Raw genomic sequence first — 27,982 nt, 5'->3', positions numbered from 1 at the left:
AATTATAGAAATCGGACAAATTTGAGTTAATTACGGTACTAATTAGCAGCTACAAACATTCTTCGCTCCTTAACCCCGCTTGTAATTAAGCTACTAATTAGTCGGGGTTAGCAACCCCGACTAATTAGTACCGCAATTAACTCAAAGTGTGCCGATTTCTATAATTAAAAGTGAACGATGTCTATTTCTTTAAAAAAAACATTACTGTTGAGGCGATTTCGAAAATTTCTTCTAAATATAATCCTCATCCCCCAACGGATTTTACCTAATCGTTAAAGGGACTTAAAACTCAAATCAATTTCCCGCAAAAGCAACAAGAGATCCCTTCGCTTTGATTGACAACAAGAAAATGCCAAAAAGAAACTTGAGACAAAGGATGGTGGTCCTCCCTCCTCGGAATCACACGAACATGATGATCCAAACCCCAAAAATCTATTATATGAAAAAAGTTAAGAAAAGCATCTCCGTTATAAATCTAATCAATGCCTAAAGGTTTGTGAGAGCTCAGCTAGATACAACAACAGACATATTTTCAACGAATTCAACTTCAAAAAAAATAAAATAAAATAAAAATAAAAATAAAAATAAAAATAGAAATAAATAAAAAAACCAAATTACCAAGTGCAGTTCAATGCGCGGCTAGCAACGATGGATTGGCACCAACTTTCCGAGTGTTACCGCCGCTGCCCCATTGACCGCCTTCCCACTGCCGTTACCAGCTCCGTTAACGCTGCTAACGGCGTTCCTGGCTCATAAGGTTTCGACGACGGAGCAGGCTTGAACGCTCTCATTGGGCTCGCAAAAGCCCAGGCCAGCTCCTGTTCCTGCTCCGAGAGTCCAGAACCATCGACGTCGACGCTCCGCGGCTCGATCCTCTCGTATCAAATCGTCGTCGCCGGAGGAGCCGAGCCGGCGGCGAGCGGGCGGCTGAGAGCCAGTAGTCGAAGACGAGACGAGATCATTCCGAAACCGCCGAAGATTCCGCCGCACTTGACTCTCTCCTTAATTCCTGCTCGCTGTCGTGATCGCAGCTGCTGCGATGATACGCCGTCTTGCTGTTGGATTCGCGGTGAGATCGACTCTTCGGAGGTGCCAGGCCGAATCCGGTCGAGATCCGTCCAAGAATCGCCGGAGAAGCTCCTGTCCGCGCAGCCGACGGATTCGACCTGGCGACCTTCCGGCTGAAAAGAGAGGACGAACGGGGTCTCCCGATCCGGGCTCTCCGCCTCCGATTTAGGGTTTTGGCGTCGCGCTTCTCCTCGCTCTGCTTCAGATCTGATCGCCGGCGACGACGACGTGGATCTCCGCTTGTTGGGAGGAGGAGGAGGAGGAGCTGAGGTAGAGGAAAGACCAGAAGCTCTTCTTCCTAGGGCTATCGACCTCTCGGAGCAACCGATTTGCTCCGCTTCAGCACCGAGACGTATTCGATGGGTTCAAAGCAGCGTCTTTTCGCGCCACTGCTGCCCCGACGCTTTTCTTTTGGGGCGATGTTTGGACGCGCGGGGCGCGGCGCGGGGGGAGGAGATAGGTGGATCGAAAAGAAGGGGAGGAGGAGGAGGAGGATGGCTGGGGGGCGGAAAGAGAAGGGGGAGGAGGAGCGCGCGGAGGAGGAGACGAGCTTGCCGAGCTTTTCTTGGAGCAGAAGGGCAATTCCACCGGGGTTGTCCGTACGGGTCGGCGCACTGTCGCCGTCGCCGACGTCGACCGCGGCCGGCGCCGCCGGCACTTCCGCCATTATCTCTGTGTCTGTCTCCATCGATTGGAGAGGAGAGAAAGAGGGAGGTTGGATCTATAGTGAGAGAGCGGAGCTTTAATAAAATAAACTATATATTATATATATTATATAACTACTATATGTATTATATACTACTAATAAGAGACGAACGAGAGAGAGAGAGCTGTTGGATTGTTTTGTTTTGTTAGGATTTTTATTTTAGGACCCTAAACTTTATCTAATTCTACTATTACATTTTGGGGGTTCTTTTACATATATAGCTCTCAAATCTTTCATTCTTGGTATCTATCTGTAAAATTGCCCCATACTGTACAGCTCCGGATTAAGAATGCTGCTTTCTAGACAAAATGCGATGTCAAAATTCCTAACAGTTTCCAATAAGTATGTAAACAGTTTCCCATTTAAAAATTAAAATTGGTTGGTGAAAGTTGCAGAAAACTAATTATACTGATTTAATATCCTCATTTTGATACCGTAAACTAATTATACTAATTTAATATCCTGATTTTGATACCGTAAACTAATTATACTGATTTAATATCCTCAAGTTTCAATTCCTCTTTGCACTTTGATCCCCCACCTAGGTGATCTTGTTAGGGTTTTCTATTAAAAATTTGCATCATATTTTCATAAATTGTATCCAACGTTAGGGATTCAAACAATCTAATGTTAGAGTACCAAGATGAAAATGAACCTGCTTTTTAACGAATAGGAGGGTTTTAATTATGGGCGTAGGAGTCCGGGCCTGGAGCACGTGGATCCAAGAGTTATTTACGTGGTCTTTGGCGAGGTGGAAAAGTGAAATAGGTGGCGTGAAGGGCATAGCATTTAGTTTGGGTGCATCAGGGTGGTGTTACTTGTACGGAGTAATAATCAAACAGGATTTTGAAGTCCTTATCTACTCCTCTATACAAACGGTAGGATCTAAAATTTACTATTCATACTACAGTAAAAACTACAGTACTATTTTGCTGTACCGTTATTACTGTAGTATTAAGGAAATGAGATACTGTAGTTTTTTTTTTTTTGAAAAATTTATTGTAACGCACGGGGAACAAGGTAGCATTTTTAAAAATTACTATAACAGAGTGGGATACTGTAGCAATGCAAAAAAAATTCAGAAAATATTGTAGCATTTAAAATCGGGATTACTTTAGAGAGGAAAAAAGGAGATATGACGTGCTTTGCACGGTGTTCACACTAGTTATATCTATATTCAAAAGTAACGTATGATTCAAAGTAACTATGTAAGGACGCATTATGCGTAATTAATTTACTTAATTCACTCAGTTTACTTTGATCTATATGTTTTGAATAGCACATAAACAAAAAATTAATCACATTAGATTGTAATTACTCGTACATTAAGTAATTATAAAATTAACGGTTTTACAACAATACAACTAAATAGTCAATGAAAAATATACGTTAGAAATATTATAACGTCATGATTTTTTATTTTATAGATATCCTAAGACATTTAAAATCATAACGAATAGAGCGGATCATCCATTGGAATGGTCTAGTTCATGCATCGATAGTGGCATCCTTATATGCAATCTAAATCTAAAGTGGCTTAGGCAATCTACGTGAAGTAACGCTTTATATAATATAATATATATATAGATATATATTTCCAACAAACTCCACCAGATGACTTTCCGTGTGATCGAGTGTTGCATCACTCCGTTTTCATTGTGTTTGTAGGAGACATAAACAGTGATCTTCGTTCGCTGAACAGTGCGTACTTTGGTTTGTAGAGAAAAAGTAACAAGGAAAGTAGAATGGGGCCATTAACATGTATGAGTAGGTTAATATGCTGCCGAAAAGGGAAGATTGTCAGGTTCCACGTGACAAGTCTGCCATGATCCATCCCTAATTGCCTTTGTCCGCTTCTCTCTCTAAAATTACCCCCACTTCATCATCACTTGTCCTCTCTAGCCTCTAGTGTAACTCATACCAGTCGTCAACACCGTACAAAGCACGACATATCTTTTTTTTTCTACAGTAATCCTGATTTTTAAATGTTACAATAATGTTTTTAAAATTTTCGGTTTGCTATAGTTTTGCTGCTGCTACAGATTTTTATAATGCTACAGTGTTCCCGTGTGCCACAGTGATTTTTTTCAAAGCACTACAGTATCTAATTTCCTGTTGCTACAGTAAAAACTACTATAGTGTTCACTGTAGCATGAATAGTAAATCTTAGGTTCTCCCATTTGTGTAGAGGAGTAGATGAGCCATGGCTCATGACTCAAAACCGGCGTTTAACACTAATATGAGCCGCGAATCATGACTCAAACCAGTGTTAACATCCAACTCATGCCTCGAACCCGTGTCTACATCTCTATCAGCTGTTTACGAATTGAAGCCTGATTTACGTGAAGAATATATAACATTAGGACTCGGAATTAAATCCCTACGTGGTTGTACCTGAAATATTGCGAGACCCTAGGCAGTAACATAGATTGCAAGACCCACGGAAGCAATTTAATTTACGCTTTATACGGTGAGAGTGTTTTTGTGTTTTGGACACTATAGGCAGAAACCCTATGCTATAAATTATATGTCTACATTTTGTAATTGTTTTCTCTATTACGTACTTATTCTTTCGTTCATGGATCCGCGGTCACGTTTTCTGTTAGGTTGACACATGAAGCGGGGAAAAATTTATCTCATGTACATTATCAATTCAATATGTATATGTAGCCGTGTCCCCGTACCCTACATTTTACAGTTTTGCAATGTCCCTTACCCGCACCCGCACCCGTACCAGTACCCGTGCCCGTTTCCGTGCAACTTAGCTTTTCACCCATAAAAAACCTATCCAAACGAGTTGAATGTCTCCCCTACCTTCCCTTCTCACTCATTCACCTCAATCCAAGCAGGGCCCTATTAATGTCATAACATTGGTCTGCAAATTAATGAGAATCTTTAATATCCAATCAGAGTGGGAAAGCTGACTGTAGACATCATGTTACGATTAATTCTCTCCTCATGTGAATAGGAGGTCGGTTCTGTTCCACTGATCAAATTAGCACACTCTCTCCTGCATGTACTACATGAATGTTTTGCAGGAACACCCTGATTCAATAAAAGTACTCTCCTACTTCATTGGAGTTCAATGATAATATCTTAGGGTTGTATTCTTTTCAAACCATGATCAGACATTACTATCTAGAGCAACTATAACTCGTTCAAACATAGCAAACGCCTTAAACCAGTTAACTGCACTTGTTCTCACATTTTCTCAAGGTATGGTAACATTTGTGGGTTGTTTTCGTATTAGGCCCCCAACTCTTCAATATCTCGATATGAGCCCCGCAAGTCTTTGAAATTGATCTCCTAGCATGTTGAAATAATTAAGTCCCGCTAGAGTCTAGGTAAATAGAGGGATTTACCAGTCATACCCATTAAACTCTCCAAATCCGTTTAGTAAAACCCCAAACCAAACACATTTTTTCACTTCATCTTATCCAATGGCTTCTCTAACTTCTTCCCCAATGGGAATCTATCTGATGCACATTTGAGATTAGCTAAAGCCGCTAGAAAAGACATTTGAGAAGATGAAGTGAAAATGAGTTTTGGACGAGGGTTTTATTAAATGGATTGGGGAAACTTAGCGAGTATAAATTAAAATGGTTGAAGGGTTTGGGATTGTGTGAAAGGGGTGTAACTAGGAAAAGTTGAAGTAAACATAATGTTCCTCTATTTCAACCAGATTCTAACTAGGGGGGCTTACTTCAACATACTAATAGGATTTTTGGTTTTTCCCCCCTTGTTTTGGGGGGGAGGGGTTCTTAGATCAAATTTAAAGATTTAGTGGGATGTTGTCAAACTAATAAAGATCTTTTCAGGTGGTAGATTTCGGGGGCTAATATCGAAATAGCTTTGTATTTATCTAGTAAACGGTTGATTATTAATCTAGTAGAAAGTTGTTGCAAAATATATCAGGAGTGAAAAAATGGCAGATATAGGAGGCTTGGATAGAGCATACTACGAATTCTATCAGGATACCTCACACCGTGCTAACGAACTTAGGCAAATATTATGACTTGGCTGGGGTAGTTTAGTAATTTTGCTGCTCCTATTTGGCACAACAGAACTATGCACCGTGCGGGGTTCTGATGTGCCAAATAGGAGGGGCGGTGAATTACCAAACTGTCATAACATGTAGATCAGAACACTCCACACGATACAGGACATTCTCTGATATGATTTGTATTCGGAGGGGGATTGAGGGACACAATTAAAAGTCTAAACTGCCTCGTGTTATCCAAATCGATGGTACCTGCACTGGTGCAGGGCATTCTAATAGGATCTCTACTCCTTTATTGGGTTCTCATAGAATTCCCACTCAGATAGAGCACAACATAGACAGGTGCCAAAGAAAATAATCTATATTCCAACAGAGACCACTGCCCCTTCAACTAGGGGAAAAGGGATCCATGGATTGAGATTCTGATTCCCAATCCTTTTCTCACAATCTAAAATAAGACCAACTATAGTGAACTTTTTATCCCCAAAGTTCCACCTTTCTTTGTGTTACAAAGGAGTGGAAAGCGTTCCCTTTCCTTTCCAGTAACATAACTTTTAGTTTTAGATTAAGACATAGCCATCACTTTCTTTCTTTTTGGAATTTAAACAGATAACGAAAAGAACTTTCAAACCAACAGAAACGCATTTTTACAGACTAATTATAGACAGAAATGTTGTAGAATTTCCACATATCATGAAAACAACCTTTCAAAATTAATAGAAACGCATGCACATGTGGGCCCTTAGCTTTAAAGTAATAAACTTCACCCTTGTATTTTCTTTTCGTTTATCGTTTGATACCTCACACTTTACCGAAGTTAAGCGAAATTATAATCATATCTAACATTATCGTTTAGAATATAAAACTTTAACCCTCGATCCTCTTAAAAAAACTCTAGTACTTGAGGATCCAAGGCTCTCTTCAACCACAAGCTCACCATTTCACCACCACTACATTAGGTAGGCACAAGGTGCCTTAACCTCACACAATATAGAAGTATATTTTATATCATCATGCAGAAATATAATCCCCCCCTCATGTGGTGGTTGTTTGCACTTTGGCAACATATGGCAAGCCTAGTGGCTCATGGGTTATTAATAATAAACAGAAGTTTGACTATGTGCCCATGTTCAAGCAGCACCCCCCCTCCCCCCCTCCCTTCACCAAATCACCCATCATTTACTACTTGCTCAGTGCTGACCATCCTCAGGACCCCATCTCATGGTTAACTAATTCTTTCTCTCTCTCTCTACTCTCTGCTCTGTAGAGAGAGAAAGAGAGTGAGAGACAATTAGAGCAGTCTCTTTCAGAGCTTTAAATGACACCTGGGAACAAAATATCGTAGGGCCTTCTATTAGATAAGCAGCATGTCTTTTAAAATTGGTGATTGCACTGATACAAATGTACTCATCGTCATGAATCATTCTTAGCGATTCGACTAATACAACATTCTGATGTGCATTAAAATTTTATAACAACTTCACTACGATTTAAAACTGATGATGAGATACGTATAATGCTCGATATTCACCGATTCAAAATTGATAGTGAAACACGTGTCATGATCCGCCCGGGAACGGGTCCCTGTACACCCCAACACAACGTAATAAACAATATACGCCAGAAAAGCTGAACCCAAATTAAATAAACAATGTTTTGTCCAATAACTCTAAAACTGAAGGACAACTCTCAGCAGGGTGAAGAATTTCCTCTCTCCGTTTGATTTCCAGCTGTGAGTGCGCTGTCTCTGGTAGTTTATTATGAAGGACCGCTACTTTTTTTTTTTGATCTCCCTACGAAGCTAAAATTTGCTTAAAGATTTGTAAAGAACTGGCATCTTGGTCCGAAGATTACTCCCCAAATTATTCTCCAGATTTTTGGTCCCCACCTGCTGCAGGTTAATTAATTTAAAATTAATGTTAACATTAGGGCCTTAATCAACTCTGTGTTCACACCATGGAGGTCTAGCACAAAGCTAGCTTGTGTTCCGAAACAACAGAGCATATTATAGGTCTGAAGGCGAGGTTAAGTCGGGTTCGGGTCGAGCTCGAATTCGGCTTGGTGATAAGGAAGACCCGTATCCAACCCGTTTAATAAACGAGTCGGCCACCCCCCACCCGTACCGATAACCTTGGAAAGGCGGGTACGCACACCCTACCCGTTATCTCGTACGGTAAACTGGCCGGGATCCGGTAGAAGTCGATACGGATTGAAAATCTTGAATTGAAAAAAAAAAGTTTGTAAGTTTGAAAAAGACACAAATATAAATAAATAAATAAAAATACAGCTAACATATGAAAAAGATCATTAACTACTACAACTGCAATATGTAAACGAGAAACTGTAACAAAATATCTAGCTAACAAAGAGGACGTTGGTTCAGGGTTTGTAAGAACATCTCCAACAGCTTCCCCAATAATTTCTCCAAAATGGGGAATCAAATGTCATATTCTCCAAATTATTTTTGCTCCAACTCCAACAGCTTCCCCATTTTGAAGAATCATGCATTTATTACAATAATAAAAATATTCTACATCTTTGACTAATAAATAATAAATTATTTATTATTTTGAAGAATCCCCATTTTGACCAAATTATTTATTATTATAATGAGGAGATGGAGTTGTTTTTTGTGGGTTGAGTCTAGAAGAACGTGAAAAAGTGCTTCCCCAAATATTTGCAGAATGCTGCAAATTTGGGGAATGCTCTCTATTTTTTCTCTCCTATCCCCATTTTGGGGAATGAGATGGGGAATCTGTTGGACCAAAAAAAAGCTCGAAATTCTCCAAATTTTAGAATACCAAGAAGGTGGGGAAGCTGTTGGAGATGCTCTAAGTGATGTGGGTATATGAAAAGCCAAGGGTTTGGAGCTGAATTTCGAACGCAAGGATCAAGCCATACTCAATGTTTAAACAGGGTTTGTGCTCAGCGGATCGAATATGCAAAAACCCATACCCAACCCAGTTGTTTCCTAGACTAGACAGGTCGACCCGGTTTCGACCATACCCGATAAGTATAAACCCGTAACCAGAATTATCGGGTCCGGGTACGGTGGACCAACGCTCATTTGCCACCCTTGACTCTCATTCTGACGAATTGGGATCCTCTACTAATAACTAAGATTTCCTAATAAGAATCGTGAAGAGTTGGGAAGGGGGCCCACAAGGATGGGTGGGAAAATGAAAGGCCATGATGAAAATGAAAGGGTAGGATCTCCTTATTAGGAGATTTTCTTTAGTAGAGGATCCCAATCCCGTTCTGACATCCCTCCTCAATTGCTCAATCATCGATAACGTCCTTCACGATTTACTTTTTTTCCAGGTAACATCACCCGTCAAATCAAGTGTTGCCCCCCACATCATTTTCCTCCAAGAGAAGAAGCAGATCCAAAACAAGGACACATGACCGAACATCGCCTGAAAACTGAATGATTCTAGTAACTAATTATGTATAACGCACGCAAGAACTGTGATCTATCATAGAACATGCAAAGCTGCGAGCTGTCCTTCAGGGGAAGTGCAGGTAGCATAAAAAAAAATTTCAATGCAAGAAGCAAACCATGCGGACATTGTCGACATATGCAGGCTTCCATTTTTTACGTCCGCGCGCAAAGTCATTTGGTCCATCAATATCATGCGCCGATCGACTTAGGCCCCTCGTATATTGGAAACTGGCTGAATGAGCCAGCTCATCGATCGAACCCCACCCCCACCCCCCGATCAAGTGACGAGGTCTGTTTCGTATCGGAAGGAATTTATCAGGTCATGCCAGAAGAGAGTCTTGAACAGAACCACCGCACTTACAGAGGGGTACAACGTCGGTATTGAGACGAGCATGAAAACTGCTCCGATCTCCCTCCCCGACGATCAGAACTGCTCGATCTTCCCCGTATTCGGCCAGCTAGCTGGATTTTAACCCTGTACCATATATGAAGGACGTAACAAATTATACCAGTGGAGGGGATGCATTCAGTTTGTTTGCCAAGGAAAGGTCACATGGATAAAGAGCTGTGATCATGAAACGCAAGGACTTTGAATGGGTTGTCCTTAACAAATAATCTGGCGCCATTCGCATCGTTTGGATCCACTACCAAACATGAAAAAACAGTGGCACGCCATGATTGAGCAATCAGAGAGGCAGTTTCTCACCAGACCCTCCTCAGCTTCACACGATCCAGTACCGTACAATCAACCACGTTGTCGCTTGAGCAACGTTACAAATCCAGCAAGGAATCCGGTACTCCACACACATATATGTATACATGCCTCGGGTGGAATTATGTGCAGCGTAGAAGAATGGAACAAATAAAGGACAAGGCGCACGATGCAAAGAATAAATATTCGGTCATTCTTAAATTTAGTTCCTCCAACCATTACACAAAAACTCCGAAGTTACTGTGAGGATCAAGGATTATAGTTTTATATTAATTCTAACAGTCATAAACAGGTCTAAGGAGCGAAAAGATAAAAGTGAATAATAGCTAGCTAATCTGCTAAAGATCTAGATAGAAACAGAGAGCTTTCTAGGTGGTTTTCGACAATCACTACAAGCAGGGGTGTGTAGATTTGCTATTTTGTTAGGCATCCACTGCAGCAGAAGGCAGAGCATAGAAAGCCAGATGTCTATCTCCAAACACATGATATATGACAACAAAAGCGGATTGCACTTGAGCAGAACGGATTGTAGTACGCATTTCAAAAGAATCAAAAGTGTGAACAAATTGGTAAATTCCTATATGAACAAAGAAGCTGAAGTAAATAAAATAGAAGCCATTCAGGAAAAAAAAAGAAAAAAAAAATTAAAGCATCTTTAGAGAAGGTAATTCCACATTAACCTTACTAGAGAACTTAATCATAGTTGCAACTACCCTGCTCTCAGCTAAGAAGTTAAATTATATAAGTTTTTCATGGCAAGATTCAATGAATTATTGAGGCCTTCACATTTTACTTGAATCGAAATACATGATGAAGATCAAACGTCGACGATGAAAAAGCAAAACAACAATGAAAAACAGAAAGAAAGAGGGACTTTCGTATGTTGCAATTACACACGTTCATTAATGATGGCCAGCTCATTATGCAATAGGAGGGGAACGACTCACCTATCCCCCTGTTGGTCCCATATTTTTGGTCCTTGGGGAATTTTTCATAAAAGAAAGGAAAAATGTTGTCACTACACATAAAACTGTGCTTCCTTGAGAGGCAGAAAAATATTGTTTGAATCCTCTTTTTAATGTATATACCTGTTGATACATCTTACGAGGAATTTCATTCTTTTATAAGTGGTCTAAATATACCTATTTTGTTTACCCTTTTCGATAATCTAAAATCCCTTTCCAACCTTTCCCATGAAGTGATTATTCAAGACAAGTTTCTAAGATGAAGGGGAAAAAAAAAGAAGGAACACAACTCAAGAGGGGGCTGTTTGGTTAAAAAAAATTCTCTTGAAAGCCTGCCGAAGTATCACTTTTTTGGCAGGCTTCAAGCAAAAACGCCTCTAAAAAAGAGGATTTTGCTTGAAAGCCTGTCAAAAAGTAGCACTTTTGGTACTTTTAGCAGGCTTTCAACAGTAACTTTCCCTCAAAAACAGGGAACCAAACAGCCCCTTAAGGGCCTGATACCAAACTCATCTCTCTTTTATCGCTTCTTTTGACGCCTGGCCTAGCGGCTAGCAGCTAGAAAACAAGACGGGGACAGCATTAAAGAACATCACAACAATCCGGAGCAATAGCTAAAATTAAAATAGGCTGATTTGGTTAGTCTCATCAAAATCTTGGACCATTTGCATGAAGAAACATTTGGGCCAACATGGTGTTATTTGTTTTATATGGCGCATGTGTGTGTACACCTAAGTTCGGATAGGTATACGTTCTTTATAGCAATTATCTCCATCATCAACACGGATTTGGACGACAAAATAAGGACAGTACATCATCAAGCATTTGACATAAGATCTGATTACCAAGGCTCATGGAAAACACAATGACATATACATAAATTCGAGCTAAGAATTAAAATACGAAACCGATGTCCTGCATGGACGATCCAGCATCAACTCAAAACTATATGTCAGTGGCTACTGAACATGTATAGCTGAAGCAAGGAATTAAAAGAGAGAGAAAGATAGGTATACTATTACCGAAGAATCGAAGAAATCCTCATGTAAATAATGAGAAAATGATTCAAATACAGGGAAGCAATCGACACTCTACCCAAACTCCAATTTTATCGCGGAAGTGAAATTAGTTACAAATGTTTCGACATCTTTCCCTGTACTTAAGCTAGTGAGTACTATTACATATTTCCGATAAAAAAGTGTGGAACATAAATTAGCGAGCCTTCCATCTGCACATTTTTAATGGCACATGAGCTTGAGATACATCAAGAAAGGACCAGAATGTTACATGAACAAAAAGCTCATTCGTTATCACAATATACGGATGCTACAAATTCAAGCGGCATAAGTGAAAAAGCCACCACCCCTCATCGGCACACACAGCTTCACCCAAGAAAGCTACTTTCAGCGAAACGGTGTCAATATGTGTGGGACTGTGTGTACCTTTTAGTTTTAATCAGAAAAGACTATATCCACCAAAAGGTACTGAGAAAGAAAAAGATTCATATCTGATGGCATCTCTAATATCCATCACACCTGCAATCCCTGCAGTGACATCCAGAATAAGAACATATTTTAATTATTGACATTAAGGTAGGAAATAAATGGAACATGAAAAATTGAATTAGCCATTAATCCAAAAGCAACATAATAATGAATATAATGCAAAAAGCAGAAACAAGCCCCCCCGTGTCTATAGGTAAGTGGTCGATCAAGTAGATTACATGTGAGCTTTTATGTATGTCATATGGTGTATATCTCTCCAACTTCCAGAATAACATGAATGACCAAATATTTATCACAACACTAATTCACACATTAAAGCAACGCAGGATGGTCCTTCAGACTTACCAAATCAAAGCCAACATATTGCTGCAATAGAAATCAGGACTGATACAGGAGATCTACACGACCAAGACCCTAGGCGAAGCAACCCAACCAAGACCCCAGTCGATACCCCAGATGCCACACCCCACTCGACACGAAGGACGATGTTAGTTGACACATGTCAGTCGACACGAAAGGCGTCACTACTCGACACGTCTCGTGTCGACTCGGAAATAGATTAGGAAACTTTCATATTTTTGGTTATTTCCTTTTAAATTCGGACTTTCTTTTTATTAGGGTTAGGATAGGATTAATTGGCTATAAATATTAGTTTATTTTGTGAATTGTAATTAACTTTTCAATTATTCAATTAAGAAAAATTTTCTCCTTGCTTTCGTTCTCAAACTTGAGAAATTTAGAGTTTGTTGATTCAAGCTCGTAAAATACCTGCTATTGTCAGGGCTCGTCGGCATCGGAACGATATCCGATAGGCCTCCTCATTTCTACGTCTGCGTCAAGTGGTATCAGAGCTTCGGCTTCAACATCCTCGACAATGGCTGATGACGACGTGAAGGAGCTTTCTCTACAAGATCTTTATGCGAGAATGGAAGATTTGGCACGATGGAGGCGTCTCTTCAGAACCTTCAACAAGCCATTGAATGACTTACCCTTCACCTCAACAATGAGAATAATTTCGCCGACGGTCTTCACCTAAACAGACCCAAAGTTAGGTAGCCACGATATCCACCCCCGTACAATCCTCAAACCCCTCTAGTTCATCCCCTCCAAATCAACCACGTCCAAACCAACCACCTCAATATCAACCTCCTCCATATCAACCCCCTCCACATCATCGACGATTTCCTAAACAAACTCTTCCCCATGATGATTACAGCGACGACGGAGTGGACTATGATAACCAATTTGAAGGGCCATGGTATGATAACGTGTCGAGCGCAGAAGAGGGAGATCGACCTTATGGGAGAGGTCGGGGTAAAGGCTTCAACCCTCGTCACAACTACCACTGACAAGGTCGACATCATCAGGAACAAGAATATCGGATGAAAGTAGAGTTTTTTTTCCTTTGGAGGAAATCTAGACATAGAGGCTTTCCTGGATTGGCTCTACGAAGTGGAGAAGTTTTTTAAGATGGCTAATATTCTCGAAGCAAACCAGATGAAGTTTGTGGCATATCGTCTCAAAGGAGGAGTCGCAGCATGGTGGGATCAGATTCAAACTACTAGGCGATGGTAAGGCAAGCAACCAGTTCGGGTTTGGCGACGCATGAAGCAGTTACTCCAAGCTAGGTTCCTACCACCCGACTACAAACAAATTCTCAACAACTAGTTCGAGCAATGCCGTCAAGGAATCAGATCAGTAAGCGCTTATACCGAAGAGTTCTTCCGTCTTACTTCTCGTTGCGATTTGTCTATGAGCGAAGAGCAACTCGCGACCAAATATATCGGAGGTTTAAAGTATTCAATTCAAGAGAAAATGACCATCCACAATGTGTACTTTGTGGACGAAGCCCATAACATGGCTCTCAAGACGGAAAGATTGTCCTCCAAAATGTTACCTTTCAGACGAACCGAACAGGAAGGTTCGGTCGAGAAGGCGAGAGGAGAGTCGTCCGGGCAAATGACAATTGATCGGCATGTTCCTCCACGGTCGGCCGAGCGGTCGAAAAATCAACCACAGCCCCCGACGACTCAAGCAAGTCTATATGCCAAGCCGACTGTAGGGAAGTATTTCCGATGTCTCCAACCAGGGCATAAGTCCAACGAGTGCCCGTAGCGACGGACGGGAGGTCAATCTTGCGGATTATGAGGAAGCTGATGATTGACACACAGCATCTGAAGAAGAGTACGAGGAGGAGGTTGTCGAGATTGAGGGCGACAATGTGTCATGTGTTGTTCAACGACTCCTATGCGCTCAGAAGACTCCAGATTCTTCACAATGACATCAAATCTTCTTTTCTAGGTGTGCAGCCTCATCATTAACAATGAAAGCTGTGAGAATATAGTGTCAAAGGCCTTGGTAGATCACTTGAAATTGCCAACCGATACCAAGCATGTGCCTTATACCATCGAATGGATCAAGAAGGGTCCCTCCGTGAAGGTGACCGAAATATGTCGCGTGCCACTATCACTAGGCAAGACTTATAGCGATTCTGTTGCTTGTGATGTTGTGGATATGAACACGTGCCATGTATTGTTGGGACGGTCGTGGCAGTATAATGTTGACGCTAAGCATGCTGGCAAGAAAAACGAGTATTCTTTTGTGTGGATGAATAAGAAGATCATCCTACCACCTATTCCACCTTCTCCAAAGCACCCCAAAGATCAAAAGTCCAAACGTATATCTCTTTGTAACAAGGGAGAGTTTCTGGCCGAGTTAAAAGAGTTGAAGCAGAGGTTTGTTTTAGTTATGAAGGAAGAAGTAAAGATACTCATTGAGGTCCCAGAGAAGATGAAATCGCTGCTTAAGGAGTTCGAAGTGTTAATTCCTGAAGAGCTGACAGCGGATCTTCCTCCTATGAGGGATATTCAACACCACATTGATTTCATTTCGGGTTCAGTGCTTCCTAATCTCTCTCATTATCGCATGAACCCGCAGGAGAAGAAGATATTACAGGACACCATTGAGAACCTTATTAAGAAATGCCACATCCGAGAAAGTATGAGTCCATACGCAGTTCCGACCCTGTTGACACTAAAGAAGGATGGGAGTTGACGGATGTGTGTTGATAGTAGAGCTATTAACAAGATTACAATCCGCTATAGGTTCCCAATCCCGCGGCTGGACGACATGTTAGATCAGTTGGGAGTGAGCGTCTTTTCAAAGGTCGACTTGATGAGTGAGTATCATCAGATCCGAATCCGACCCGACGACGAGTGGAAGACTGCATTCAAGAGTAGTGAAGGCCTCTATGAATGGTTAGTGATGTTTTTTGGATTGTCGAACGCTCCAAGCACCTTTATGCTTTTGATGAACCAAATTCTGAAGCCTTTCTTGAAAAGATTTGTAGTCGTCTACTTTGATGACATTCTCATCTATAGCCGAGAACAGAAGCATATGTTGCATCTCCGAGAAGTCTTCCAAGTGCTAAAGGAGAATGAACTTCACATCAACCTTAAGAAGTGTGTGTTCTTGACAACCCAGTTAGTGTTCTTGGGGTTTGTGGTAAGCTTGCAGGGGATCCAAGTTAACGATGATAAAGTCAAGGCAATCAAGAATCGGCCGACTCCAAAAAGTGCTACTAAAGTAAGAAGGTTTTATGGGTTAACATATTTTTATCGGCGTTTCATTCGCAATTTCAGATCTATAGTTACTCTCATGATAAATTGCTTGAAGAATGATGTTTTCGAGTGGACCGATGAAGCAAATGTAATTTTTGCCCTTATCAAGGAGAAGATTTCTACTGTACCTATATTAGCATTTTTAGATTTTGACAAACTCTTTGAGCTTGAATGTGACGCGTGTGGTGTAAGTATTGGAGCAGTCCTCTCTCAAGAGAAGCGCCCCATTGCTTTCTTGAGCGAGAAGTTGAATGAAGCTCGGCAGAAGTGGAATACTTATGAGCAGGAATTATATGCTGTTTATCGTTCTTTGAAGACTTGGGAAAGTTATCTCATTACTAACGACTTCGTGATTTACTCCGATCATCAGTCTCTTCAACACTTCAAGAATCAAAAGCATATCAACAAAATGCATGGACGTTGGGCTTTCTATTTTGAGCAGTTTAACTTTACTTTGCGACATAAATTAGGAATCGACAATAAGGTACCAGATGCTTTGAATTGGTGGGTATCTTTGTTGAGCGTATTGCGAATTAAAGTTGTTGCTTTTGACTGTTTAAAAGAGCTTTATGTTGATGATGAAGGCTTTCAGGAGATTTTGGCAAAGTGTTCGACAAGACAACCAACAGGAGACTTCGTTATCATGGACGGTTTTCTGTTTAAAGGAAATCGGTTTTGTATTCCCAGGACGTCATTGAGGGAAAAGATAGTTCGAGACTTACATGGTGACGGGCTTGGTGGACACTTTGGGCGAGAGAAGAATGTTTTAAGTCGTGAGAAGAGATATTATTGACCGAGTTTGAGAAAGGATGTGGCGACACTTGTGAGAAGTTGTCAAGTGTGCCAAGTTGCAAAGGGGCAAGTGCAGAATATTGGTTTGTATACTCTTCTACATGTACCCAAGGATATATGGGAAGATTTGAGTATGGATATTGTGTTGGGACTTCCCCGAACACAAAGAGACGTAGATTCAATCTTTGTGATAGTGGATCGATTTTCTAAGATGGCTCACTTCATCCTGTGCCGCCCACAAGACTTCGGATGCACCACATGTTGCACGACTATTTTTTCAAGAAGTGGTTCGGCTACATGATGTTCCTAGTTCGATTATTTCGGATAGGGATAATAGGTTCTTGGTGATTTTTTGGACTACTTTATAGCGACAATTTGACACTTCATTGAAGTATTCTAGTACAGCTGGACAAACGGAAGTGGTCAATCGGACGTTGAAAAACTTGATTCGATGCATATGTGGAGAGAAGCCAAAGATGTGGGATCAAGCTATACCTCAAGCTGAATTCGCCTACAACTTAACTGTTCATAGTTCCACAGGTATGTCACCTTTTTCCATTGTTTATAGGAAGACCCATCGACATCTCCAAGATTTGTTGAAGTTGCCGACAAGTAGCAAGTTCAATGGCCGAGAATACTTTTAACATTCAGGAGGAAGTGTGTACAAAACTCGAGAAGGCTAATGCAAAGTTCAATGCGAGAGCAGACAAGAAGAGATGACTCAAGGTGTTCAATGAAAGAGACATGGTGCTGGTTTACTTACGGAAAGAACGGATGTCGGCTGGAACATACAACAAGCTTAAACCGAAAAGATATGGACCGTTCAAGATTCTCAAAAAGATCAATGACAATGCATATGTTGTGGATCTTCCAGAAAGAATGGCTATGTCTAAAACATTCAACGTGACGGATATTTCTGATTATCATCCTTCAATCGAGTTGTATTTAAGTGATGCGAACTCAGAGACGAGTTCTTTCGAAGGAGGGACTGATACAGGAGATCTACACGATCGAGACCCCAGGCGAAGTAACCCAGCCGAGACCCTAGTCGACAAAACGTGACCCCAGCCGAGACCCCAGTCAATAACCCAGCCGAGACCCTAGTCGATAGGACGAGACGACACACCCCAGTAGACACGAAGGGCGATGTTAGTCGACACATGCCAGTCGACACATGTCAGTCGACACGAAAGGCGTCACTACTCGACAAGCCTCGTGTCGACTCAGAAACAGATTTGGAAAGTTTCATATTTTTTGTTATTTCCTTTTAAATTCGGACTTTTTTTATTAGGGTTAGGATAGGATTAGTTGGCTATAAATATTAGTTCATTTTGTGAATTGTAATTAATTTTTTAATTATTCAATTAAGAGAGTTTTTCTCCTTGTTTTCGTTCTCAAACTTGAGAAATTTAGAGTTTGTGGATTCAAGCTCGTGAAATACATGCTAATGTCAGGGCTCGTCGGCATCGGAACGATATCCGATAGGTCTCCCCGTTTCTACGTCTACGTCAAGGACACTAGGAAAATCATGATTCCTTGTTTTGTTTTCAGCTAAGCTACTTTCGAGTTTTAAGACTGGCGTTTTCCACCCCACAAATGTTAGCGAGGAATTCAACTTGACCAAGGACTTTACATATGTTGCCGTGGTTGCAACTTCATGTAAATCCTATAAGGACGTAATTGATTTGCCTAGAGAAGTAAAGGGAGCTGGATTTCAAGAGGAGTATCTCTGATCAACACTAGCAAAATCAATAGGTCTTTTATTTTTGTTTTCAGCCAAGCCCTTTTGAACATAATGTTTTTCAACATTAGCAATGACTTTGCACCTGGGCCAGGATTTTGCAGATGTTAAAATGATCCCCAACTTCATGTAAATCCTTGAGGGATAACAGATTAAGAGTGTTAATGCAAAGTAATTAATACTAATTTTCAAATGTAACTCTTAGTTTAGATTTAGAACTTGGATTTTCGTTTCAGCCTAAGATCTAAAAACCAATTGTGACTTTTGCATCATCTAGCATCACTTCTTCTTTTATCTTCCATACTATCTCTTTTATGAATTATTATATATTAACTAGCTATATTCAATTTCTCAAAAGTGCGCTTTGCTTTGAGGGCACTTCATTTTTCCCAGTTCTCCAAGATTTGTCTACGACTCTACGCCATTTTATGATCTTCAATTTCTTAGCTTTCTAATGGTTTCATCTACGATATAATATCCATTGTTCTTAATGCTTTTACATTCTAATGTGACCATGAAGTGTCCTTTATATCATTGGTCAATTGTAAACGATTAATCCATGACAGTTGTCCATGAGGCAAAAATTACTTGTCCGTTTCAGAGCCTTGGAAAAGGAAACCATGGAATTTACTAGTACTAGATAATTGCCAGATCCACTAATTTTAAACTCATCTTGGGAGTAAGAAAGATTTCCATGTGATACTTAGAAACATCATATCAAAAGTACTGTGTTTGAATTATATAGCGTGAGTGAGGATGCTAAAGGGAAAACATCCAGGTAGATTGAGATGATCACAGGGGAACTTGACTGTGAAAGTGAAAATCAATAACGTTACCTCACTTAGTTGCCTCCACCTAATCGTGTGATTAGATAAGTATTCTAACATTAATGTGCATATCTAGAATGAAAATGAGAGCACCAGTCATGCCGCCCTTTAGGAACTGATAAGTTTATGGGAAAGGAATGAAACATAAGTAAACTTACAAGTCCTAAATCTCAATAGCATGTAGACCAACTGTCTAACTATAAATTATAGCAAACCTGATCATTACTATGCGAAGAGCTAACTAAATTATTAAGTCTGGCCAAGTTACTTATTAAGGATGAATTTCATTCTGACAGGCACGTATCCAGAATTCTCAACTGTGAGGTAAACACTATTGAAACACAGAAGAAGCCTACTCTGCCTTCTTTAAGTAGAACTCCTGAGGCATAGATTGATTAATAATGATAACGTGGTTTTTTCGATGAAAAAGTGTATTATAAAAAATTTAGGTCTTCCCCACCACTCAGCTATAGCGAAGTGGTGAATTCTATGAATCACCGCAAGCAATCATCTTCTAAAATACAAACAGTGTATGGGAGCATAAAGATCTTTTCAGTTCTCCATCTTGAATGTGAAAATTATACTGAAAGCCCCAATAAAAACTCTAAAATATGTAAAATGGACAAATTTTCAAAACCAACCCCTTTCACTATTTATTTTCAAAAAAAGATCGCTTTTGCAAAAATTTTCAAAAACCGACCTGGTTTCAGCCTGGAGCTGAAATCAGGTCGGTTTTTGAAAATTTTTATCCGAAACTTCACAGGAGTTGAACTCCCGTGAAGTTTAGTAAAATTGCTAAACTTCACGGGAGTTGAACTCCCGTTTTTTTTTGAACTGCGAAACTTCACGGGAGTTCAACTCCCGTGAAGTTTAGCAGTTTTACTAAACTTCATGGGAGTTCAACTCTCGTGAAGTTTCCGAAGTTTTTTCACAAAAACCGACCTGGTTTCAGTCCCAAGGCTGAAACTAGGTCGGTTTTTGCAATTAAGTTTGAAAGGGGTTGTTTTCTGGGATTAAATTTCCAAATAGGTTGGTTTTGAAAATTTATCCTATGTAAAATTCAACATACCAGCTTTTCTTCCTCTCCCCACTCAACATTAACCCTGTTTCCCACAGGAATTCCAACAACAAGCATTAGATCACTCCTCATCCGAGGAACTATACCCCCCAAGGTCATCCTCAGACTCATCACCATCTTCCTCATTCTCCAAACCCTCCCTCCTAAACCTCATCAACTCCAAATACTTCTCTCTAACCCCAACAACGGGATGCTTCTCGATCAACTCCCTCCCTCCCCCATACCCCTCTCGAAGCACCACAGTATGCGTCCCCAGCTTCTGAGATATGTAAAATATCCCGGGATGCCTCTCGAAAACCTTAGTAAACTTCTGTGGCAACCCAAGCATCTTCCTCATATTACTCACGTTCCTCCTCTCCGTCTTCTTCCCAACCATTAAATGCAGCATCTCATGAAACACCCCCACCACCCTCTTCTCAGCCTCGGTCCGTCTCCGGTCGAGCCTGAGGGCCCGCGGTACGCGGCTCGTGTAGGCACGTCTTGCCACTGCCCTCAGCCACTCCGCGCACTTCCTCTTCAGTCCAAAACCCCTAGGAAAACTTATCGGGAACGCCAAGTTCGAATCTTTGTCCCCGTTCTCGCTCCGCCTCTGCAGCTCGGAGACGGCGAGGAGCGGGTCCCACGTTAATAGGCGGAGCCAGAGCCTCTCGTCGTTAGGGGGGCGGTGGACGGAGAAGAATTGGGGGTAGCGAGGGATGAGGGTCTGCTGGTAGTCAACAGCGAGCCCGAGATCATACCGGAGGAGATCGATGGTGTGTAGAGGCAGGGACCGGTCGGCGGTGAGCATGAGGAGTTTGCGCAGGCGGTCGACGAGGCCGGGCTCAGCTAGGGTTAGGGTTCGTACCTCCTCCTCGCGTAAGCGGAGGGCGGCGGCGGAGAGGGAGCAGGGGCGACCAGAGGATCGAGGGTTGAAGATGGCGGGAAAGCGGCGGAGGAAGGAGGCGGGGTCGCGGAGGCGAGCTACGGTTAGGGCTTGGGGGGAGACGGAGGAGGCGGGGGAAGACCTGAAGACACAGCATCCCCCCTTTGTGTCCGCCTTCTTCTGCTGATGTGGGGGTTTCCGTGGTAGCGCTCTTGCGATATGAAATATAAAGCGAACCCTCAAATCTCTCACGTTTAGAATCTGGCCCCTTAAAATCACTAAAACTGCTATCGGGTCCATTTGAGTTACGCGGAAATAGTCGCTCAAATCATGGAAATTTCTATTAGGTCCCCAGATTTTTTTTAAGTAATTCTGAAATTAGTCAATCCTGTCAAGAGTAGAAATAGCAATCGGAGGGATTAATTTGAGATGCATTATGATAGTTCGAGAATCTAATACGGATTTCAATGACTCGGGGAGCTAATGTCCCTCTAATTGGTGCTTCCACGCATGATGCGAGGTCCTAATTCCAAGTAATCTAAGAATTGGAGGCCTGATAGTAATTTCAATAATTTGAGTGAAGAACTTCAAAATAACCTAAGATTTAAGGGACCCGGTATCAACTTCAATGATTTAAGGGACTAATTCAGAATGTGAAAGATATAAGGAGCTAAGGGGGCGTTTTTTTACATGCAAGTGAGATAAAAGTAAGGAAGTGACTTTCTTTTAATATTTTATGTGTTTTGTTTGTATGCAAGTAGTTATGAAAGTGAAATGTAAGGAAGTTGCCACATAAGATTCAATGTAATTTTGACTTCCTCCAAAAAAAGTGGTTAAGTCAAATAAAAGTGACAAAAATAGTAACCAGTTTTAATTAAATGATTTTAATTATATTTACTAATTGATCTAACTTTGTCCCGTCATCTTCACATTGCATTTTCAACAATAAATTTATTTCTTTAAACAAACATTGTATTCCACTTACATGCTGATGTGGATGTGAAAGTTATTTTGTAAAAAAAAAATAACTTACACAATTTCAATTTACTTTAACACCCCCTAATATTGAGAAAGGAGGGAAAACCTTTTATGTTAAGCCAGAAATTCGAAGTTCGACAAAGGAATCGTATGGGAGAGTGTAAGGCTACTTTTGGAGCCCATAGTCACACCTGAAACAATGAAACAGAATCCTATAAGGGAACTAAGCGAGCTTTGCAGCAAAAAATCATATAATTTGAGTTTCTCAAAGGCTCTGGGCATGGTCAAGATTCATTGACAGCTACAGTTGAAGCAAATGGAGTTGTTTATTAGGCAGCAACAAAAGAAAATGATAACAAGATGGCCAAGAAACTAGCTGCAATGGAGTTGCTGAAAACCTTGAAGACAGCTATACCTGGACTTTAATTTTTTATAATTTACAAAAAAAAAATTTGTCATGGTCTATTTTTACTAATCTAGTTTTAGTCACTTTTTTGCTTAGTGCAATAGATGAAGAAGGTGATATGCATAGTTATTTATGAATGTCAAACATAGAAAATGTTCGTCCATATTATGCTATATCAGAACAGTTGGTTATTAATAAAGTCCACCGCTCATACACATTTGCGTATAGAATATCACACATCATATTTATGGGACAATAAAGTCCATATTTTTGGTATATAGGAGCTTGATGGTAAATGAATGTCACTAAAAATAAATTATCATTTTATTAATGTTTCGAACTAGTTAGGATACAAATCACATACCTTAAATGTGGAATTTTTTAGGTTTTTATTTTATTTTTAGTGCAAATATGGCAATAAAAATTTCCCAGCTTACAGTTCTTCAATCAATAACAGCTTGGTCATGAACACCAGCAAGGCAGTCAGTACGCGCACCAGGCTAAATAAAGACAACAAAACGGACTCGTAAACAAGAGCAGCAATTCGTTTCCATGTACAAGAAACTAAACATGATGAAACGTGCAATTCTATGGTAATTTACTTTCAGTGACATTCATTTACCATTAAGCTCCTATATACCAAAAAAATATTGACTTCGTTGTCCCATAGTTACCATGCGCAACATTATGTATACAAATATACATGAGAAATAGACTATTAATAACTAGCAGTTCTGATATAACATGGACGAACATTTTCTATGTTTGACATTCATAAATAACTACGCCTATTACCTACATCTATTGAACTGGGCAAAAAAATAACCAAAATCAGTAAAAATAGACCATGAATTTTTTTTTTATGAATTATAAAAAAAATTAAAGTCCAGGTATAGCTGTCTTCAAGGTTTTCAGTAACTCCCTTGCCGCTAGCTTCTTGGCTGTCTTCTTATCAGTTCCTTTGGATGTTGCCTCGTACACAACTCCATTTGCTTCAACTGTAGCTGTCAATGAAGCTTGACCATGCTCACAAGCCTTTGAGAAACTCAAATTATATGCTTTTTTGCTGCAAAGCTCGCTCAGTTCTCTTACAGGATTCTGTTCCATTGTTTCAGGTGTGACTATGGGCTCCAAAAGTGGCCTTATACTCTCCCAGACGATTCCTTTGTCGAATTTCGAGTCGATATAAATTGCTCCAGATATAGATTCAATAACATCGGCCAGCACCTGTTTGATAAACCCATAAAACAATTTTATGATGATGTTGGGTAATTAAGAAACATGCACAGATAATAAGCAAAGCTAAGATGGGAATGTTACGTTGAACTTTTTTTGCAAAAGAACACCAACAAAAGAAGAAATAAGTTGGTTCTAAGTATTTCCATACACTTTTCACGAGCCCGTGAATTAATTGTCATTCATTGTCCTATAAAATCAAGGAATGGCATAGAAATGCTTTTTTGAAGGCCATTTAGTTACAATCAAGTTCCCATGAAGCCAAAAGATGGCCATCTAATTTCTTTTCATGCACATCTAGAGATCTGAAGGAGAAAATAAACTGAGCCATAATTTATTCCGAGCCATATTTTGACAAATATTTTACATCCATATCCATCCCTGTACATGATTTCCATATGGACAAAGATTGTACTAGACTGATCAAGCATCAAAATAGACCTTGAAAATGATAGTGAGAAAATCTTGAAAGACTTACCTTAGGGAGAGCTACACCCGCTTCCCATCCATATGATGATCCCGAAAATGATTGTGAAAAATTGTTGAGGTAAAACGTCATTTGCTTATGAAGTTCTGAGGATGCATGAAGAATATGTTTGTTCAGCCCTGCTTTAGTTGCTGCATGAGCATAGCAATCATTGTTTACAGAAGCAGACCTAAGGTCCGTGATCAATCCAGGAGTTGCTCCAGGATATTTATTATAGAGGTAGACGGTGATAAGAAGGTCCAAAACTGCATCCCCAAGGAACTCAAGGCGCTGCACAAAAAAATTGAAGGAAAAAAAAGAGTTAAACTGGGTGATTTTAAGAAGAAACTTTAGAAAAGCATCCAGGAACGAAATTTAATCAGAACTGATAGGAGAAACAATAGGATAAAATATTGGTAAGAAATTTATTTAAGATGCCTAAAAGAATACCTTGCAAAAGAGAATAACAAACATATGTAGTTTAAGGAAAATACAACTTACCAGGCTTTTATATCAGGAAGAGATCAAGAAGTTTCAGAAACTAGATAATATCAATAATGTAATACATAGGAAAATCAATACCAATACCATGTGATAGCACAAAGACTCCAGATCGCAAATTGTGATTATGTGAAACAATAGCATATGATAACCATAACATTAATATAATATATATTCAGTCCTATGTGATGCGTGCATAGGTCAATAGCAAGTGTAGGAGAAATTAGGAAAGTATCTATGATTTTGAAAATTTGGGGATAGTAATAATGAAATAACGGATGGTTTGTTAATTACCAAGCAATGAAGCTCGTTATGAATTAGATTGTTGCTTTTGTTTTCCAAACTTGTCCATGTACTAAGTTCTAAATTATTGGAAGTTGTGCGTATAAACTTTAGGATTAACTGGAATTTTTTTAAATGGTACTAACATAGGGGTAGAACACCAAAAAAGAGCTTAAGTAATAGTAATAGATGATAAAATTAGCATTCACTTCAGCAAAAACTAATGTTATGTATTAGCCATAGAGAGATGTTACGAGGAATCACAGCTGAAAAGAAAAACCTGATAGCATTTTGGAATATCCTGGACTTGATATGAACCATGTGTCAATGCTTCAACTAACAACGAAGGATCATTGAATGTATACTTCAACAAGACCTGGAGATCTTTAAGGTTTATAAACCTTTCAAGCCTAGATAAAATTGGCTTCTCAACAACCATTTCCTTACGGAAATCAATCGCCAAACCAAGCCATTTAAGGAAGTGAAAGGCTGCCGGTTCCCCTCCAGAACTCAGGTACGCTCCTATCAGAGCCTCCACAGAATCAGCAACTACCTTACTTTTGATATTCCTTATACCTCTGTTATAAATATTTGTCTGGGTTGAACATGAAGTTTGATTTTGCTCATGAAAACTAAGACAATCTCCAGGAATAATCCACTTTTTGTAATCAAACTTCTCAGTGCGAATAAACCCCTGCCATTTAAAATAAAGGAAAATCATTGAATTAAATAAGAGGAATTGATTTAGCGAAGAGTGTAAAGTTTTGCACAGGAAAACTAAGAATTTTGAACAGCTGATAATCCTAATGGAGAAAAAAAGGTTATATGAAGATATGTGAAGCAAAGCAGAAGCAAAGGATTATGGAAAAACTACAGGGATACAGAAAAACTACAGTACAAATTTCACTGTGTAAGCAAGCATTTGACTTTGAGGATGAATGAAAAAACCCTCATACTTGTCAGCTAATTACAAGAAGCGGACTGTCTATGGCAGCAGCGCAATTACAAAGCCATAATTAGGTTTGTGAAGGTGCATATAAGATTTTCTTAAAAGTCCCTCCCGCTATACCAAAACTCTAAAATTGTGGTGAGGGTCAAGTGCTATACTTCTGTATTCTATCATCAGCCCTCCCCCCTCCCCAGCCCAAAAAAGCACAAACACACAGCCCCCACCCCCAAAAAAACACATACATGCACACAGAGACAAAAAACACATACATGTTTTAGAAACTTGTGGCCAATAACATTCAGACCTAGGTTACTCCGGTATCACCTTAAAGTCCCTACCACTACACAAAAACTTCGAAGTTTTGGTGAGGTTGAGGATTATAGTTTTGTATTCCAACAGATTTCACATCTCATTTCACATTATGTAAGGAACACTTCTGTTGAATTTCTCTATTACGTGCCAATGCCATGAAGAATCAGTTTACTAGCATGGCCAAGCATAACATAGTTGAGAGCCCTTAAAACTACAATATATTGCGACGCCCATAAACTTTGATTTATTTATTTTTTTAACTTGAAACAAAGAAAGAACAATCAAAATTTTTAACTGGTTTACCACAAACTAATAAATGAAATTTAAATATATCCTAGAAAAAAACTGAAATAATTGAAATGAAAGGTCAAAGAAATACAGTGAGATTACGCCTACAGCCAAACTGGCATAAAGAAGCATTAGAGATCAATCTCTCCCGCATAGCAGTTAATATACCCTGGTGATGATGCTCATAGGACTTGAACAAATGTTGGCTTGCTGCATATTTGAGGAAAGAGTCTCCAAGTGTTTCCAGTGATTCAAGAGAAAACTCCTCTTGGCATTTCTTGGTGGTAATGGCTTCCAATATCTAAAGAGCATATCATGTTAGACCCATTCATAAGTTTCCGAAGTGCTAGAATGTCAAAATATGAAAAAGAAAAGAATGATTTTCTATGTTATTTGAAGATTCCCAATAAAAAATATATACACTACACAGCAACATCTTCATGACTGGAGTAGCCTTTAGTTCTATAAATTTCAGTAAAGCCTATTGCATAAAACTAAAAAGATCATAGATAGCGCGGAAAAAAAAAGAAAAAAAAAGAGAAATCTTTTCTACTTTTTAGTCCTTCATAATGCATAAATGCAAAAGGTTAATACCTTGGTAACTTGAACATAATCCTTTTTCACACATTGATCCAACTGAATAACCCACTTTAATTTGACAGCAAGGACCAGAGCCTCAATACGATGCATAATAGATGGAAGGAAAGAGAATGAGTACAGGGTACCAATTGAGACAGGAGACAAAATAATTTTGCAAAGTTCCGGAGGCAATTCAACTCCAGCAGAACTAAATTCTGAAGGAAAAAAAATCATATTATCAAGCATGTGGTAAGCATAAACACCTAGAATTGAAGGACAAAAAAGATCAAAAAGATGAATAACAAACAAAAAATGATGTTGTATAATTCAATGCATACGAGTATACATGATTCTCAACACTATTTAGGAACCTTCAAGGTATAACAATTATACAAAAGATTAAGATCAAAAGCCTTATCACAAACCATAAATTAGCATGGAATCTACATGAATGTCCATGATACCAAAGGAAACATCGAATAACTACTAACAAGATAAAAAAATATTCTGTTTTTAGCATTTCCTTTCAGAACATAAATAATATAGTCTAGAAACATATCTAATGTTTGAAACATTCAAATTGGTTCTTTGCTCATCTGCTGACGACCATATACACAGGCATTAAATATCTTAATGCACATACAGATTGCTTATTTTCAATGTAGGATCA

The 27,982-nt window shown here is 39.6% G+C and overlaps 3 protein-coding genes and 1 pseudogene across 3 annotated transcripts in view; 1 reads left to right on the top strand and 3 right to left on the bottom strand.

Annotated features, from left to right (window-relative positions):
- Window positions 411-13,189, bottom strand: LOC109823577 (annotated as a pseudogene).
- On the bottom strand, window positions 11,917-21,615 carry LOC109823575 (protein ROOT PRIMORDIUM DEFECTIVE 1-like). Its single transcript, XM_020389853.1, has 2 exons — window positions 20,445-21,615; window positions 11,917-12,434 (listed from the first exon to the last, which is right to left on the bottom strand). The coding sequence occupies exon 1, from the start codon at window positions 21,613-21,615 to the stop codon at window positions 20,515-20,517; it is 1,101 nt and encodes a 366-aa protein (XP_020245442.1). The 3' UTR covers window positions 11,917-12,434; window positions 20,445-20,514.
- Window positions 13,270-15,449, top strand: LOC109823576. Its single transcript, XM_020389854.1, has 2 exons — window positions 13,270-13,419; window positions 14,697-15,449. The coding sequence occupies exons 1-2, from the start codon at window positions 13,270-13,272 to the stop codon at window positions 15,447-15,449; spliced, it is 903 nt and encodes a 300-aa protein (XP_020245443.1).
- LOC109824208 (endoribonuclease Dicer homolog 2a) overlaps window positions 23,286-27,982 on the bottom strand; it is a 23,237-nt gene continuing 18,540 nt past the window's right edge. Inside the window, exons 17-21 of the mRNA XM_020390741.1 lie at window positions 27,328-27,527; window positions 26,825-27,034; window positions 25,465-25,878; window positions 24,414-24,692; window positions 23,286-23,926 (exon numbers count right to left, since the gene is read on the bottom strand). Of these exons, the coding sequence (XP_020246330.1) occupies window positions 23,579-23,926; window positions 24,414-24,692; window positions 25,465-25,878; window positions 26,825-27,034; window positions 27,328-27,527 (1,451 nt within the window). The 3' untranslated portion in view covers window positions 23,286-23,578. The remainder of the gene's footprint in view (window positions 23,927-24,413; window positions 24,693-25,464; window positions 25,879-26,824; window positions 27,035-27,327; window positions 27,528-27,982) is intronic.

Source organism: Asparagus officinalis, chromosome 9 (assembly GCF_001876935.1).
Source record: "Asparagus officinalis chromosome 9, Aspof.V1, whole genome shotgun sequence".
Classification (NCBI taxonomy): Eukaryota; Viridiplantae; Streptophyta; class Magnoliopsida; order Asparagales; family Asparagaceae; genus Asparagus; species Asparagus officinalis.
Note: the sequence above shows the minus strand (reverse complement) of the source record. Positions and strands in the feature narration are given on the sequence as shown.

Bases quoted from the DNA above. Each gene is read 5' to 3' on its own strand.
- LOC109823576 (XM_020389854.1), top strand. From the start codon at position 13,270: ATGGCTGATGACGACGTGAAGGAGCTTTCTCTACAAGATCTTTATGCG. The intron at 13,420-14,696 runs GTCTTCACCTAA...CTTCTTTTCTAG, and splicing joins TGAGAATAATTTCGCCGACG to GTGTGCAGCCTCATCATTAA.
- LOC109823575 (XM_020389853.1), bottom strand. From the start codon at position 21,615: ATGGACCCGATAGCAGTTTTAGTGATTTTAAGGGGCCAGATTCTAAAC.